Consider the following 17388-nt stretch of genomic DNA (forward strand, 5'->3'; position numbering starts at 1 on the left):
GATGCTTACAACACTCGCTGTGTCACTAGACGACTCTTCTATAATATAGAAATGTACGCAGGTATAATTTCAGCCATATATATATATATACATGTATAATACTGAACATGGCTACTACGCTGACAACAGGCATACAAAATATATTAGGTTTGGACAGCCATGCGCTCGCAACACATTACTGTGTTATAAAATAATAAATATGAATTCTACTCTGAACCATGGCAATTGTATAGTAGACATTGCCACAGAGTATGGAGAACGGCCATCTTAAATTTCTCCGAGTGCCTCCAACTCTTTACAGAACTTCTTGTGAGTAGGCCAATGAAGTTTTTGACAATTGTTTGAAGTGCAGTAAAATGCCAGCCGGCATCGTGTGCATTGTTTGGGCTGCCGACTGCCACAAACATGACAAACTTGTGCTTCAGCCGCTTTAACTCTGTTGCCGTTGATGGCATCAGTAAGCATGGCCACCGCGCTCGGACCGCTGCCCTGTAAAAGACAGTCAAACACGAATAATTTAGGTTACCAGTAGGTTAGTTACTACATTAGCCTCCTTGAAGGTTTTGCAAAAGTGCTAGTTGTAGAAGAGAAAATTTCTGCATGTGAATAGCCCATGTTGGTAAGTGATTAAAAAAATAACATGGTACTGGATTGCATTAAAAAACTGATCCGCTCATGTTTTAGAATGATATAGCTATAGTGCAGTACTCCATCTACCGTAAAACCTTTATTCGAACGCCATGACGCTCTATTTTTCAACCCTTTCCTTAGAGTGGCGTTGTATTCTTCAAACACCTCGTCAGAATGTTGAGAAAATATATTTAATCCTTTCACGGGTGAATCGAAAGTCGCCTATACTTTGCACTCTCCTTCAGGCGGTTGAATATTAGACCTTTTGGATGCAAAAAATATGCTAACTTACCTCCAACTTATCTTAGATCTCTAAAAAAAATATGCGCGAGGAAGCTGATACGTGTTTCTACCAGTTGATATCTATTGCTTGCAATTAACCTACAATGATCTTATAGCCTACATTGACATTTGTTGGAGCTTTCAAGTTTTTTATTTCATTGTAAAGTTGAAGGCATATTTTCATTTTATAACTATATATCACAAGGTTGCATAAATGCTCATTGAACTCATCGATATGTTTGCTACAGTTTGCAGTGAAACTAACTTTTTGTGTGCAATAGAAGAGGAATGATGAGCGTCGATCCATTGTAAGCTGAGTTTAGATTACCGCAATCATGCTTTTAAACGATATGCTATAAATCTGCAAATTTATAAGTTTTACAATAATAATAATAGCCTATCAAATGCTACAAATATATATTTAAGAACAAGTGACGTAAAAAAGCCATAATTATACATGCAGAAACAAAAATTAACATTTTAACATAAATAATAATTAACATAAACACTTTTGAAGGAAAAATATCAGCATCGTTTGCTCAGCCAGTTGTGTTCTGATTGTTGCTTCTGTTTGAAACCATTTCATATTCTTCGGGCTGTTCAATAACTTTCACAGTGTCCTCCTGACTTCAAACCGCCTTCTGCACAGCTGAGTTAGTCGATATTAGCGACCAAACATTTTTAGCAGATAAAAACTTTTACGCGATGCACTTCACTAGACACTTCTTGTGCGAATAAAAATAAACCGTGTGTAATTATAATAGTCTCAAAATGTTAGTCTCAAAATGCGAAAACTTTTTCTCACATACATCGAAGTATAAAACCGCATTAAAAAAGGAACCACTATTAGCCTGATACAGTTACCAATTATTTCTATGGTGTTTCAATCAAAGAAAAAACTACGATTAGTACGATTTTGTGGACACTTATTTTGAACACTTGCTATGGTAGGTTTGTAAAGATTAAGAATGTCAAGTAGTGGCGTTCAAATGGAAGTGACATTCAATTAAAAGATGGCTCTCTATTTTCCAACCGTTCTCACATAGTGGCGCTCAATTAAAGGTGGCGCTCAAATAGAGGTGGCATTCAAATGTAGGTGGCATTCAAATATAGGTTTTATGGTTTTTCCTCTTTTTAAAATTATTAAGTGATTAAATCTGTAAAATAATAATTTTCTAAAAATAGCCATAAACTCATGTATGAAATGATGACTGAGTGAGCTTATTAAATATTCCACAATAGATTTACAAAGCTTGTGTGCTTTTGCTTTGGCCTGTTGCACTATTTGTGTGACAAGGAGCGGCAAAAACCTGAAACATTTGAGCCGTGGTAAGCGCTGGTGCTAACAAGTGACGGCGCTACACCTAGCGGCACAATACCTACCTATGTCGGCACAATACCTACCTATGTCGGCACAATACCTACCTATGTCGGCACAATACCTACCTATGTCGGTACAATACCTACCTATGTCGGCACAATACCTACCTATGTCGGTACAATACCTACCTATGTCGGCACAATACCTACCTATGTCGGCACAATACCTACCTATGTCGGCACAATACCTACCTATGTCGGCACAATACCTACCTATGTCGGTACAATACCTACCTATGTCGGCACAATACCTACCTATGTCGGCACAATACCTACCTATGTCGGCACAATACCTACCTATGTCGGCACAATACCTACCTATGTCGGCACAATACCTACCTATGTCGGCACAATACCTACCTATGTCGGCACAATACCTACCTATGTCGGCACAATACCTACCTATGTCGGCACAATACCTACCTATGTCGGTAATCTGTATAATTGTTATGATTGTTATGCTCGGTGTGGTGAGCTCCATAAGGCTTCTGAGGTGGTAAAAAAGAGACTGATTAACATGGTTGTAGGGTGTGTATCTATTTTTGGCTTTAATGCTAACTACTGTTGATCTTGGGGGTTGGTTTTTTTCCTGATAGTGATAATAATAATGCATTCAGTTTATTGTAAATTATGTCTACCCTAGGACACTTATGTATTCGCCACATCTAACTTTCGCGTTTTCGCGGAGTCATCCTTTCGCGAAAATTTCATGTGCGAAACTAAACTATCATAATGAACGAGCAAAAACGCGAAATTAAATAGCTTTGATCATTGATAGTCCAAAAAATAAATGGCAGCAAGCGATCAAATTGCATTATCGACCTCGCCCACACCATTTTACCTGCGGTTCACAATTACAAACTAGTCCCAAATTGAAAGTTTTTTCTTATGGGTGAACCAAGCCCGTATTCCTTGGGGCAGCTGGCCGGCTGAGCCATCCCAACTTTTTAGGAACTTTTCGCGGCTACACAGTAAATACAGTCAAACTCGGACAACTTGCCCTCTGATAAAATGTAACATTTCTTCCCAAACACAAGGTTAACTCGAAAGGATTTTTTGGTCCGTTCCCACAATTCAAATTAGTCTATGATTCATTTACAGAAAACAATAGCAATTGAATTATAGAGGACTATCAGAAAAGACTGAGAGCAAGGAAAATTTAATGATGCAAATTCAGTTATGTAAACCGATGTAAAGATTTGTGCAACGGAAATTTCATATGAAAAATAAAAAAACACTGTTAAAAATTAACAAATGAAAAGTAATCTATTATTGCATCTTGCATGCCTTCAATCTTTGATTTATATTTTTCAAAACTAAAACTCACTAACTTTCAATACCTGTTTAGCAGATATCAATTTTTTTCAGCTACCATTAGGATATCACAGAATAGTGAATTACCAAAATGTTGCAAATGCGATGTAAAAAGATTGAAAACCGCCTTTTTATGGCAATAGATTGCTAAAATTAGGTAGGACGGTTTGGCTAATCAAAGTAAGGAAACTTGGAGCAAATTATTGTTAGTTAAGGTGAGTTTTAAGCAACTGTGCATTACAGTTGTGATATAGCCTGAGTACCACAGAACCTTTAAGAGACTATACCATACATTGCACATCAACTATAGCGGTTCCCAGTGGAAAGCTACACATCTGCACAAGCTACACATTATGCTTACAATCTCGTTTTCATTCATCCTTTTGAGCAGTTCACAAAAAACGCTGGAGCCTTTCTGTGGATATGATTTGAGAGTAGAGCGAACCAATTGGTCAACCTGGTCAAGAAGTCCATCGGAGGATCTGCCAGTGGCCAATCTAGAAACATTAGGAGAGCGGTTATCGACAGAGAAACAGTAAGTAGCTCCTGAGATGGCCATAATAAACTTACTATTATTGAAGACTCTATGAGCAATGAGTGGGGTGTTAGCCCAGAGCAGCAGATGATTATCGCTTTCGTTACGGTTAGTCTATAAACACTGACAAAGGAAATCTCACCTTTTAATAAAAGATTTCCCTGAGTCATTTTTGTCAGCCTTCTTAGTGTAGTCAATGACACAGGAAAGATAGTGAAACTTAAAAGACTGCGCCTCCTTTCCATCAGGAGGTGGTGTACTCGCCGCTGAGAGTTCATTAAGTATTGCTATAAGATTCTTGCTCTCCGTTAGTAGTTCGGGGGTCTTGTGCAGCTCTCGTACCAAGTATATCTAAAATTGCAATTAACTTAAGTATTTGAACCATTGCATGCGCATAATGAACTGTCTTAAGGAAATATGATATGAGAATATTAGAAACTGTGTCTGATAGATTTCTATTTTCAGCTTAGTCACTAAACTAAACGTAGATTTACCTTCCCTGTCTCGCTTTGATATATTCAACCACAGGCAACTACCATCTTCAACTCCACGCGATCGCTCATAACTATTAGCAGATGTAATAAAACATTAAACTATATTATACTCCCAGGATAACTAAAATATGTAGCCTTTTCGAACTTCTTATAAAAATCGAGAATGCTCATTACAAGCAAAAGTCAAAATCGAACAGAAACCAGTTTCGATGACTATTGAAGCTTTGCTATCACAAAATTGTAACTAATGTTGATATGGTAACTTCATTAGGAATGCCTTCCAATGAAAATCATGCGCAATAACGAAGCAAACACAATTCTTTTGGCAGTAGAAGTTCTCTTCCTACCTAATATCAACTAGATTCTACAAAAAACATTGGGTAAAAATAAAAAAGACAGCACAGTGACAATACACTACAATAACATCGGGTATAACAAAGACAGCACAGTAACAATACACTTCAATAACATCGGGTATAATAAAGACAGCACAGTGACAATACACTGCAATAACATCGGGTAAAACAAAGGCAGCATAGTGACAATACACTGCAATAACATCGGGTATAACAAAGGCAGCATAGCGACAATACACTGCAATAACATCGGGTATAACAAAGACAGTACAGTGGCAATACACTGCAAAAACATTGGGTATAACAAAGACAGTACAGTGACAATACGCTAGAATAACATAAAGCTTCTGGCTAGCCTGGTTGATAACAGACTGAATATTTAGGATTAAAAATAAAGATGTTTTCTGTGTTTACTAGTAAATGGCACCGCTGCTCGTGAGCAAACACTCCGAAAATACAAAAGATTATTCCACTTAAAAATGACTTCATATCACCTGCTTTGGGGCATGCTTCATACGAGTCAGTTTCCTTTGACCACATAATTGCATACAGTCAGAGAAGATCGTAGGTCGCCAAATGTTATAAAATCTAGTTGGTTGTTTGTACTGAACCCGTAATAGGTCCACAGGCTAATAAATTGATAAGAGCCTTGTACGTACATTTAACTGATTTTAGTAGTTTATTGTCAAATTTGAGAAGTCAACAATTTTGTGGAGATGTATTAAAAAGTTTTTTAGTGATGAGATTTGTTTATAGGTTTGGTTAAAAATTGAAATTAAATTAACTTTTTAAACCTGACATCAGACATCGCGGCTGTAATTTTATATACATTGCTGTTTCTAAAAATCGAAAGATTTTTTCCAAGGATAAATTTTTCAAGAAAAGCATCTTGAAAAACAAAATCTTTGTAGCGTTATGTAATTTTTTGCGCGGTAGATTGTCTCCGGAAGGTTGTCTCCGAAAGGTTGTCTCTGAAATGCAAATGTTTGAAGCATGGAAACGGTAATTGTGTACCATTACTGTTACAAGAGGTGAAATTGCTGACTTACTGGGTGAAGATTGCAAGAAGAAATGAATGAATGGAATGGCTTCAGTAAATCTGGCTTCAACTTGGGTTTTGAGTCTTTTCCTACAATATGGTAAATTTTTGGGATCACAACTTGAATATACATGTACAAACTTTGGTACATTTTTTACTATCGCAGAACTTTTATATATAAATAGACTCCATAAAAGCAAAAGATGTTACATGTAGAAACAGTTGATAAGGGAAAATGGAAGTATATAGATTGTTGAGCAAAAACTTGATAAAACATGACGTTTACAGGTTATGGATAATCTACTCAATGGGTGGATAACATACTCAATGGGTAGATAACCTACTCAATGGGTTGATAACCTACTCAATGGGTAGATAAGTAACTCAATGGGTAGATAATCTACTGATGCACACTTACACACCTTATGTTTTATACACCAAATTCATTGACATTATGTGAATCTCTATCTACTATATAAACGACAAAAAATCTGTCTGTATATTTGTGTGTATATGTGTGTGTTAGTCTACCTTATAGAGCGGTCTTTCCTTTTTCGATTCAGTCGTACGAAGCGAACAAAATTAATATGAGTACCGTACTTTTCGGAGTATTAGACTTTTTTAATGATTTGAGCCATGCGGCTTATATAAGGGGGGCGGTTATTCTGCGGTTTTTTCTTTCAACCCTAGGGCGCATTAACCGGAATTTCCGCTTAGTGCGCCTCTAGTGGTGAAAGAAAGCTTTTGTTTTCGCTTCGAAAATTACCTACCAAAATTCTACTTCAAAATGGTAAGTACTTCTCATTCATTGTTGTATTGTCTATGAATTGCCACGTCTCCACTACTTGAAAACGTTGCATTTGCCACTGTTGGTAATCGTAAACATGTTCATTTTCTTCCGCGGCTGAGTTACTTTTACTTTTTTTCCCGCTATGAGTATTACAGCTACTACAGAATTCGCACGGGTATTGCTACTGCGTTTTACCTACTAAATTTCTACTTCAAAAAGGTAAGAACTTTTCATTCATTGTTGGATTGTCTATGAATTGCCAAATCTCCACTATAATAGACGTTGCATTTGCCACTGTTGGTGATAGTAAACGTGTTCATTTCCTTCCGCAGCTGAGTTACTTCTATTTTTTTCCAGCTACAAGTACTACAGCTACTACAGAACTTGCACAGGTACTGCACGTTGCGATAGGTGACGGTGAGAAGAAAGAGAGCAGCTGGTACCGACTTACTGTCAGCCTGCTTTAGCCATGGCCAGTTGTACATTGCCTGCTCAAAAGTAGGCACAAGCCAAAACGGTTTGTTCATACACCCGGCAGAAAAACAAAAGATGTTGTTTATCCGCAAGTGTTGCGTTGAATTAACATTGTGTTATTGTTATGTCATGCTTGCATTAAATTAACATTATGTTATTTTTATATAATGCTTCGTTCCTCATGTTCTGCTATACGTACATATTATCCACATGCAGCATTTTCTCACATGTTTTTCAGTATATATATATATTTTCATGCATTCGTTTTCCTTATTTATCTCATTAAAAGGCTATCATGTTGGCATTATGTTTTATTATTGTAAGGTGCTAATGCTGTCTGCTTTGACATCATACTGTCTGTGCTGTTATACATATAAATTTTATCAACAAAACCACATTACTGCTGCACTGTTTGGATATACCATGTCAAAACGCAGGTTATAGACGAAGAACTGGTGAGCCATGATCAGTGTTTTAAGCATACATGTAGAAGTGTCCATTCAATAAATGCTGGTGATAGCAAAATATTTTGTAGAATTTCTTCAAAGATGCAAAATTTTTCAATACTGCCAGGTTGAAGAACTTCAGTTTGCCTAGCAATGTCAATTTCATTATCAGTTCTCTGTACAAAAAATAGGACAACTCCAATTTGAGTGGTTTGAGACTGATGCATTGTACATGTAGACTAGCTGTAAAATACAGTGCAGATTTCCATTGTTCTCCCAACATTATTGAAATGTATGACTGCATATGTGTATGCATACACTGATCAAGGCAACAATTTTAGTAGACTGCATATTTGGAGCTGTTTTACAGTATGAAAGACAACTCTCAATAAATCGCTTGCTGTACGTGAATCTGTTCCCGTAGACATGTAATGTAGCTAATTTTAGACTACTGGTACTGAACTCACCATCTACTGACTAAGGAGAGACCTGTTACCGGTATGTATAATTTAGGCAATGAATCCCCTACCTCGCTTTAGAAAGTAGTTAAGTTGCTAAGTATAGCAATTTGAAAAAATTTGATAATTGCTGATTAATTTATGAAACAGTAAAATATTTTCGTTCAAATTACTTGTTGTAGCTTGCACACAACAGGCAATCTATCAGACAATATCATATAGTCTATCAAAAAAAAGGCTTTTAGATCAAGGCTTACAGTTTACTGTAATGAGCCCTACAATCTACTAAAACAGGATTTGCAATCTATTAGAACAGAGCTTATATGGGTAAGATTTTTTATTATGAGAATCGCCAGATTTCGGAACCTCTTTTAAAATTTGACTGAAAATATACTTCAACGGGTAATTTTGCATCAATGTTTTCTATTTTCATAATCTGCAAATTTTATTCCATCATAAACTGTACAATATAATGAATATCGACCAGAAATGAAACTATAATAAATGTTTTATTGGTCATTGATGGTTATGTATCTATGAGTATTATTCAGTTTTATCATTGCTGTTCTCTGTGTAAAAATAAAATATAACTTATACAATGTTTTCAGAGTAAAGTGAAACAACTTTTGTTACCGTTTAAATATAATTCATAAGTACTTTAATATCCAACAGTTTTAGCATTCTTAATACAATAGAATAGAGTGTCCACGTTGTCCATTAAAATTGGCCACAACCAAAATAGGCTTACTCGTATAAATTATCATAATTACCTCACCACTCCATCCAGACTCCGGACAAACTTTTAGTAAAACACGACATTTGACAATTCTAAAAATCTTTTACAATAATAACTGGTTTAAAACACAGGCGTTACAAAAATATTTACATCGTAAACGTGACACTCTTATTCAACTATGATTATCTTGCCAGCATCGCGAATTTAAAATTATCCCAGTTTCCACCTTCAACAATGAAAAAAGAATTATATACTATTCTAGCAAAATAGAATATACTGAAAAACCGCAAAAGAGATTATTGCGAATAGCTTCCTATTGGTGTCAACATCCCTTATTAGATATAGCAATACTGATGAGGGTATGTATGAGCAGGGATGATCATCACAGTCGTTACTCTTTAGTGTACGTATGGCTACATTTCCGTGAGTGGTTTGCGATATGAAAAAAACATCAGGACTGGTAGTAAAGTATCATTTCAATTAAATTTTCTATATAATATACTGTTTACTATGCGCTTGTCTTACACTAACAGGCAATATAATGTGCTTTTGAGATGTTCTTGTCATTTGTTATTCTCTTGATAAATAATGATACAGAAAAGCAAACATTAACAAAATCAATCTTATTTTTAGCAATACAGATATTAATATAAATACTATATTGTTTCTTGTATTATATTATTCATGTACTCTTACATGAAATTGAATAGTATTTTTAAACATGATATCTAACAAATATTTCATATATACATTTGTATTATGTGTATTACCACATATTCATTATTTATTCGATTTTAATTTACCATTTACATTTATTATATAAATAATAATCATTCAATTATTTATCAATATGATATAAAAGTACGTAGTAATAATAGCTATATTATTAATAATTAATAAAAATGGTACAATACTACATTAAAACATCACCTCTTAAGCTCAGATTACAACTGCTACTAGTGAATATTTACTGTTCATATTCTATAAAATGTTTATTAGTAGTGTTTCAGATGTTAGTCGGCAAAAATTTTACCAGCCACAAAAGTTACTAATTTTTAGTCAATGGAGATGACAAGTAAATAAATTTTAAATATCGTTCAATAAATATAGATAGATTTATTGACTGCAGAATCTGGTAATTGCTGCAACTTTATTTGTCAACTATACATATCAAATCAAATCTCTATTAAAAATCTATTACTACGAACAAATTAATTCCTTTGTAATATTCTACATTGTATAATAATAATTCAATACTGTATGACAAATGTGGATACAGATGTGTTGATACCTGCAAGTAAGCGTCGGAAGTGAACTATTTATTTAATTGTGAGTTGTCTCCTTTGTATCTAAGTTTTAGTGATTAGGATCAAGTATGCAAAGCACCGAAACAGCGTACTATCCTTCTGCAAGTCAGTAAACACAAAGTGTCACTTCATGCTGTGCTACCGAGTTCACTAGTGTCTTATGGCTATCATACTGTCACAAGTGTTTGCATTCCTATGAGACGTCACAAAATTGTCAATACATCATGGACCAATAAAGTAATTTAAAAATTTTTTTTAATTCTAAATAGCTATAATGTTATATTATGACATATTAAAATTCTAAATAGCTATAATGTTATATTATGACATATTAAAATTCTAAATAGCTATAATGTTATATTATGACATATTAAAATTCTAAATAGCTATAATGTTATATTATGACATATTAAAATTCTAAATAGCTATAATGTTATATTATGACATATTAAAATTCTAAATAGCTATAATGTTATATTATGACATATTAAAATTCTAAATAGCTATAATGTTATATTATGACATATTAAAATTCTAAATAGCTATAATGTTATATTATGACATATTAAAATTCTAAATAGCTATAATGTTATATTATGACATATTAAAATTCTAAATAGCTATAATGTTATATTATGACATATTAAATTTCTAAATAGCTATAATGTTATATTATGACATATTAAAATTTGACAAAGTATGAAAAGCTTTTAAAATTCACAAAATTTGACTCAAATAAAAAATCTTGCCCATATTCTATTAGAAAGAGCTTATAATCAGTTAAAACAGAGTTTATAATCTATTAAAGTGAGGTTTACAATCTATCAGAACAGAGCTTATATTCTTTTAGAAAAGACTTGCAACCAATTCGGAGAGAGCCTAAAATCTATAAGAACAGTGATTTAAAGTTATTAGACAGTTTTTAAAATATTACAACTATGTAAAAAAATAAATAAGCTAAAGGAATTTAAACAATAATGCAGCAAAATAATAAAAATACTATAAATAAAATCAATTTAAACTACATCCAGTGTAAGTGAAAGTAAGTTAAGCAGAAGCATATTTCTACCAGATGTTTTACCACTGAACTTACGTATTGTTGAGCCAACACTTCTATTCACACATCTCAAAGTTAAAGCAACATTAAAAACCCTTTTACTGAATAATTGTTATTAATTTGGTCTTTACATTTAATACAGAATAGTAGTATTTTTCTACATATTTCATATATACTTGTTTTGTTGCTATGTCATAGCCTCAAGAACAGAACAAACATAAAAGGATGCATCGTTATAAGAATAATTGTTGAAACATCAGTTTTTACATACAAAGTAAATATTAAAATGAATTAGCTTCAAATTTTGATATTTGGTTGTAAAACATATATTTAATGTGTCAAAATGTAGCAAATAAAGAGAAAACAACTCCTGATGACGCTGAAGAATATGCCTGTCATGTCTATACTTACAAATTAACAATAATGTTATATATGCAGATAGAAACTCTCATAAACAAGTTTAAGAATATTCCTTTAATCATATGACCATTTTAGAGAAAGTTTTCCTGCCGTTTTTTTACATACAAACCAAATATCAGTATGAATCAACTTGGCATGTTGAGGTTTGACTTTGACGTTTTAGTTGAAGAGTGAAAGACATAAGCTGTACTGGAATGAAAACTGTACCTTAATACTCAGCTGTCTCGCCACCAGTAACTGAAGCTTGGCATTCTATATTCTATATCTCATTCAAACTACCATCTTCCATGGATGAACAAATGTCAAATTATTAATTACAGACAACCAATTCTTCAACTTACATTAAAGATGAACAAACCTGAATGTACGGAAAAATTTTCATACCATTATTATATATTACTAGCAGTAAGCCCGGTGCTGCCAGAGAAATCTTTAACACAAATTGCTACATTTCTTTCAAGACAATCCATGAAGGCATTAATTAAGGACATTGTACTTAATGCATGCTGCAGACGCATTGTTGAGTTTCTAATCAAATGGGTGTTTAAGAGGCTGGTTTCTCAGTAACTAGACAGAGTTTGAAAACCAAATATGTTTGGCAACCTGGTGGAAGGCACGAAGAGTGTGCGCGAGAAGCTTTGATAAAACTGGTTCAAAATGTTCACACAGACTTACAAGAACAAACAAACACACAAACAGACAAAGTGGTTTGTTGATAAGGCTTTAGAATTCTAATCATCACCAGTTTTCTGAGCTCTAGTCAAACCTTGCATATCATTGAAGCTGACAAGCCTCTCCATTTCTAGCCATGAAAGACTTGCACCGATGTCTCTCACGCAGTCCAATAATAATCTCCTGATAGTCAACCATTTTTTTAATAATAGTAAAAGCTATGAAGCAGTAAAAGAAGAATACCTGTGGTTTTGGTAAAGCGCTGCAACTTTTTCGACGGATAGAAGTTCATAATTACTCCTCCGATGTGGTGTTGTGCTGAAGAGATAAGAACTTATAAGTAGCAAATCGACAAGAACAAGTATTAAAAAAAATATTTTAGTTTCAGTGCCAACAGGAGAGAGGATCCTGAATTATCAAACATAGAGTTTAAAGAGAAACCAATGTATCACCATATACAGCTATGGTATTCATAGAGTTAAGAAAATAACCAATACGTCGTCATATATAGCTGTAATATTCAGTTTAAGAGAAACCAATGTATCCCCATATATAGCTATGGTATTCATAGAGTTAAGAAAATAACCAATACGTCGTCATATATAGCTGTAATATTCAGTTTAAGAGAAACCAATGTATCCCCAAATATAGCTATGGTATTCATAGAGTTAAGAAAATAACCAATACGTCGTCATATATAGCTGTAATATTCATAATTTAAGAGAAACCAATGTATCACCATATACAGCTATGGTATTCATAGAGTTAAGAAAATAACCAATACGTCGTCATATATAGCTGTAATATTCATAGTTTAAGAGAAACCAATGTATCACCATATACAGCTATGGTATTCATAGAGTTAAGAAAATAACCAATACGTCATCATATATAGCTGTAATATTCATAGTTTAAGAGAAACCAATGTATCACCACATACAGCTATGGTATTCGTAGAGTTAAGAAAATAACCAATACGTCATCATATATAGCTGTAATATTCATAGTTTAAGGAAAAACCAATGTATCATCGACTGTAAGCTGCAAGCTTCAATAATTTTATCTGCAAAAGCGACATTCTTACCAACAAATGCTGCCATTTCTCCAGCTGTCCTGTTGACAGAATTCCGAACATCAACTTTTGCTCCTGCATCTAGCAGCATATTTACAACATTTTCATTACCTGTGAATACACAAAAATTAGGCTCAAGTGTAAAGCAATTTAACCAGCATCATGCATGCTCTGGCAAAATGTAGGCACAAGTAGGCATCCAATCGATATGACAAAGTAATCGATTAAAATCTTAGACCGGAAGATAAACCTACCTAAATTACATTTATAACGTTTAGACCAGTATTTAATGCACTGATGCATGGCCAAAGGCATCGTGCTGATGCAAGGGTGGAGACAAAGGTCAATCACAGATGTCAATGTTTTCTTTATTATGACTTAAATACTGTTATAATAATTTGAATGAACCTCAATGCTAAATGAATGCTAATTTTTAATCAAATCATACCTTGCACTGGTGATATGCTTCCAAATGAATTTTTATGTTAAATGCTAATTAAAAATAACGATTTTTTAAGTTTAGTTGTATGAGACAAATGGTGTTTAAATGATGAACTTATCACAGCTGATAACTTTTACAAACTGAGAACTGAATTTGACAATAACAAAAATAGTGCATGAAGCGTAACTAATGCAAAGCATCACTGGATATAGTATCAACATCCCCTACTCACGCTAATGAAAGCTTGAGTAGGGGATGTTGGTACTGAATATCAGCTTGTATACCAAGGTCTAAGACCTCCACCTCCACCCTCCTCCTTTAAGATAACACAATGTAATTAATAGCATTGCAATACCACCACAGTTAACTATCCAAATTCATGTACTGATGTGATCATGTGAACATGTACAAAGCAGTTCAGACCTGAAAGAGCTCCAAACATAAGCGCTGTGTATTTGTTTTCGTGTTTGTCAGAATTTACATCAGCTCCATGATCCAGTAGTATTTGGCACAGTTCCTCATTACCTCTGAATGAGGCATGCTGGAGAGCAGTCATGCCGTTCTGCAAAACAAGTAGCGTGTAACAGATAACATGTATCATGTAACGTATAACCTGTGGCATGTAGCAGGTAACATTTAACAGGTAACATGTAACAAATAACCCATGGCATGTAGCAGGTAACATGTAGCATTTAACAGGTAACATGTAACAGATAACCCGTGGCATGTAGCAGGTAACATTTAACAGGTAGCGGATATCAAAGTTGGTTCAAGATTCAACGCGCTACCACAAAACTTCTTGCGTATGCTCAATACTAACTATCTATAAACGCGAGTAATACTAGCGTACAAACTTGTGTTTAGTTAATATAATGAACAATAGAGACCTTCTAAAATCAAAAATTTACATCATAAGTTGAACCTTTGTGTTAATAATAATTACTACAAGCAGATGCCTATAAAATCATGTAGTTAGTCTAAGAGTTTATGGAAATAAACAAACATAAAGAGAATATCTTCCCGTCATTGGATTATGAATATACATAAATCTTAAATGATGTCTCTACTCTCAGAGCTAAAAAATATAACAATTGCGCAAGCTTAGGTAACTAGGTACACCAGATATTTTCTATAGATGAACAGATGATGAGACACTGGTCAATGCTGCCTATGTAACTATTCATGCCAACCTTTCATCACACCTACTTTTTATTATAACACGGTAAGTGCAGTACATTTTGTTTACTTCTCCCGATATTATCACAGATTGTGTCATAATGAGCTTAAAAATTGCAACTCTAAGCTACTAACCATATCGACCAAATCCACATTGAAAGAAGGATTCTCTTCCAAAAATGTCTTCATCCCCATAGTATCACCTAATAGGACGATATATGACAGATGCATAATGTTACAACAGCCAGCAATAAAAAACAGCGTGATATGGTTAAACAGCGTAGTTCCAAGTGAAAGTACAAAGTTCACATTGTTTTTATTAGGATTTGCTGACATCCTGTTTACAAGTTGCTTCTCAACAAATGTGCTGACGCTGTTTTTAATTCATAGCTACCTGCTATCTATGGCTCTCAGTTAGAGACAATTAATATTAAGCAAAAATAGGAAATCAATATCTTTGGTTTCTCTCCTACTCGAGCATAAGTGTGACGTCATCACAAATGAACAACAAATCTCTTGTATATGTTAACATTGCATTTTAATATTTCTATCGCTTATTAGAAATTAAAAACAATTTAAAAACCTCTTACCTTTTCCATCTTCCACCATTGCTAACCATTTTTTCTCAAGCGGACTCTTTTCAGTTCCTGCAGCCGCAGCCATTGTTCAGCAGAACAAGGATCTAGCGGATACATATATATGGCACAAACTGAAGTTTACTATTTCACTCCATCTGATAGCAGAATCGTGCCTATTTACTTTGTAGCCATGGCACAACATAAATTAACATGCCCAGTTACGAAATTGCACACTTCACACAAAAGTATCCAAACATTTAAATATCTCGAAGTGTGAGAGGATTGAAGGTACTGGTGGAAGCATCTATATGAACATGAACAACATAAGCAAGGAATTTAAGAGCTCTACTTCTAACAAAAATGAAACACGCCAAAGAAAGTAAGTACAGTATATATATTACAGAAGTTCCTTTCAGCCAGCAAAGACCTTCTTTGGCTGACTTCACAATCAATGCCCTTTTTTCTTAAATGTTGGGAAGAGGTTTGGTGAAGGCCTAGTCATTTTTTACTCGATTGTTTGCAAGGATACCACCTGATAGCAAGATTGCTTTGTTCAGGTTTAGTCAAGGTTACGCAGAGTGGCCCTTAATCAGGCCTGCCAACCCAAGAGTGGGGCAATGCGTGAGACTTGGTTTTGGGGCAATTGATGTAGCACTGATAGATAGGATATATAAAATTGTGGAAATAAGGGGCAAAAATCTCACGCATTTTCATTTTTTCTTTTGTGTTATTGCGTGAGTCTCACGCCCAATGCGTGAGAGTTAGCAGGCCTGCTCTCAATGCAACGCTAGAATTCCATATGAAAGTGCTGTTGGTAGGGAAAAGCACATTCGAAAATCTGAACGCATCGTTTTCCTTTTTTGAAATTAATTTGAAAATTACTTATAATAAATATTGCAACTTGAAGCACAGTATGTCGGTTTTATTGCAGTTTTCATTTGTTATAAAGAAAAACACAATTAACCAGCCAGGAGCTAGGTTAAGCCAAGAATTGTTCATGCTAGGTAAATATATCGAAACGACCGCTCAAAATCTTCGACTCTGCCTTACTACAGACGAACAGGTCTCCACGAGGTCTTACATATGTTTGCAGTAATTTTGTGTCGTAATATACAGAGTATATTCACGTAAAATGAAATAAAGAGTCAATCTAAACTTCTGGTTCAGTGTACGATAGTTGGGCAATACGTACTATAAGTAATGGAGGATAGACATAGATCGGTTTACAAGCACACAGGTGCGGCACATCGGAAGTAAGTTGAGCTTGGGATTTTCAAGCTAGTTTTGTGATAATTATGTATAAAATACCGAACAAGCGAGGCGCTTCATCGGCGGAAGAAAAAGGGCTACGAAAACCGATCTTCCCAACTAAATATCTTTCTCGCTAAAATGCTGGGTTCAGAGCTAGAAGCACTGCGCCACATCTCTTACACAAAAGAGACGATAACTCAAAGTCAAAGGTATATGTTGTCAACCAAATCACTGTACAGACTGTAGACAACAGGGGTTCCCAACCTTTTTCATTCAGTTCTCCCCATATACCTTTTCATAAATTTGATTCCCCAATCCCCACTATGGTTGCCAGATGGATGAGCAAAAAATACAGGACATATTGTGGCTGGTAGTGGGTTCTGTATTTAAAAGTGTATAGTGTCTTGCATATAGTTATATGGTAAATACATGATATGATGACATGATATATATACTAATATAATAATGATATACATGCA

General features: G+C 34.4%; 1 protein-coding gene across 2 annotated transcripts; it reads right to left on the reverse strand.

Moving 5' to 3' along the window:
* Positions 1–62: 62 nt before the first annotated feature.
* On the reverse strand, positions 63–16904 carry LOC137385710 (ankyrin repeat and MYND domain-containing protein 2-like). Of its 2 annotated transcripts, XM_068072242.1 has the most exons (10): positions 16851–16904; positions 15671–15762; positions 15216–15283; positions 14328–14466; positions 13475–13573; positions 12634–12708; positions 6041–6120; positions 4284–4492; positions 3968–4103; positions 63–489 (listed from the first exon to the last, which is right to left on the reverse strand). In XM_068072242.1, the coding sequence occupies exons 2-10, from the start codon at positions 15741–15743 to the stop codon at positions 268–270; spliced, it is 1101 nt and encodes a 366-aa protein (XP_067928343.1). In that variant the 5' UTR covers positions 15744–15762; positions 16851–16904; the 3' UTR covers positions 63–267. The 2 variants fall into 2 exon arrangements, with proteins under 2 accessions (XP_067928343.1, XP_067928344.1); XM_068072243.1 differs by lacking the exon at positions 16851–16904 and having other exon boundaries at positions 15671–16718.
* Positions 16905–17388: the final 484 nt, after the last annotated feature.

Source organism: Watersipora subatra, chromosome 1, assembly GCF_963576615.1.
Source record: "Watersipora subatra chromosome 1, tzWatSuba1.1, whole genome shotgun sequence".
NCBI lineage: Eukaryota > Metazoa > Bryozoa > Gymnolaemata > Cheilostomatida > Watersiporidae > Watersipora > Watersipora subatra.

Coding starts and splice junctions, on each gene's coding strand:
- LOC137385710 (XM_068072242.1), bottom strand. CDS start 15,743: ATGGCTGCGGCTGCAGGAACTGAAAAGAGTCCGCTTGAGAAAAAATGG. Junction 14,467..15,215: donor ATGTGGATTTGGTCGATATG/GTTAGTAGCTTA, acceptor CTTGTTTTGCAG/AACGGCATGACTGCTCTCCA. Junction 13,574..14,327: donor TATGTTTGGAGCTCTTTCAG/GTCTGAACTGCT, acceptor GTGTATTCACAG/GTAATGAAAATGTTGTAAAT.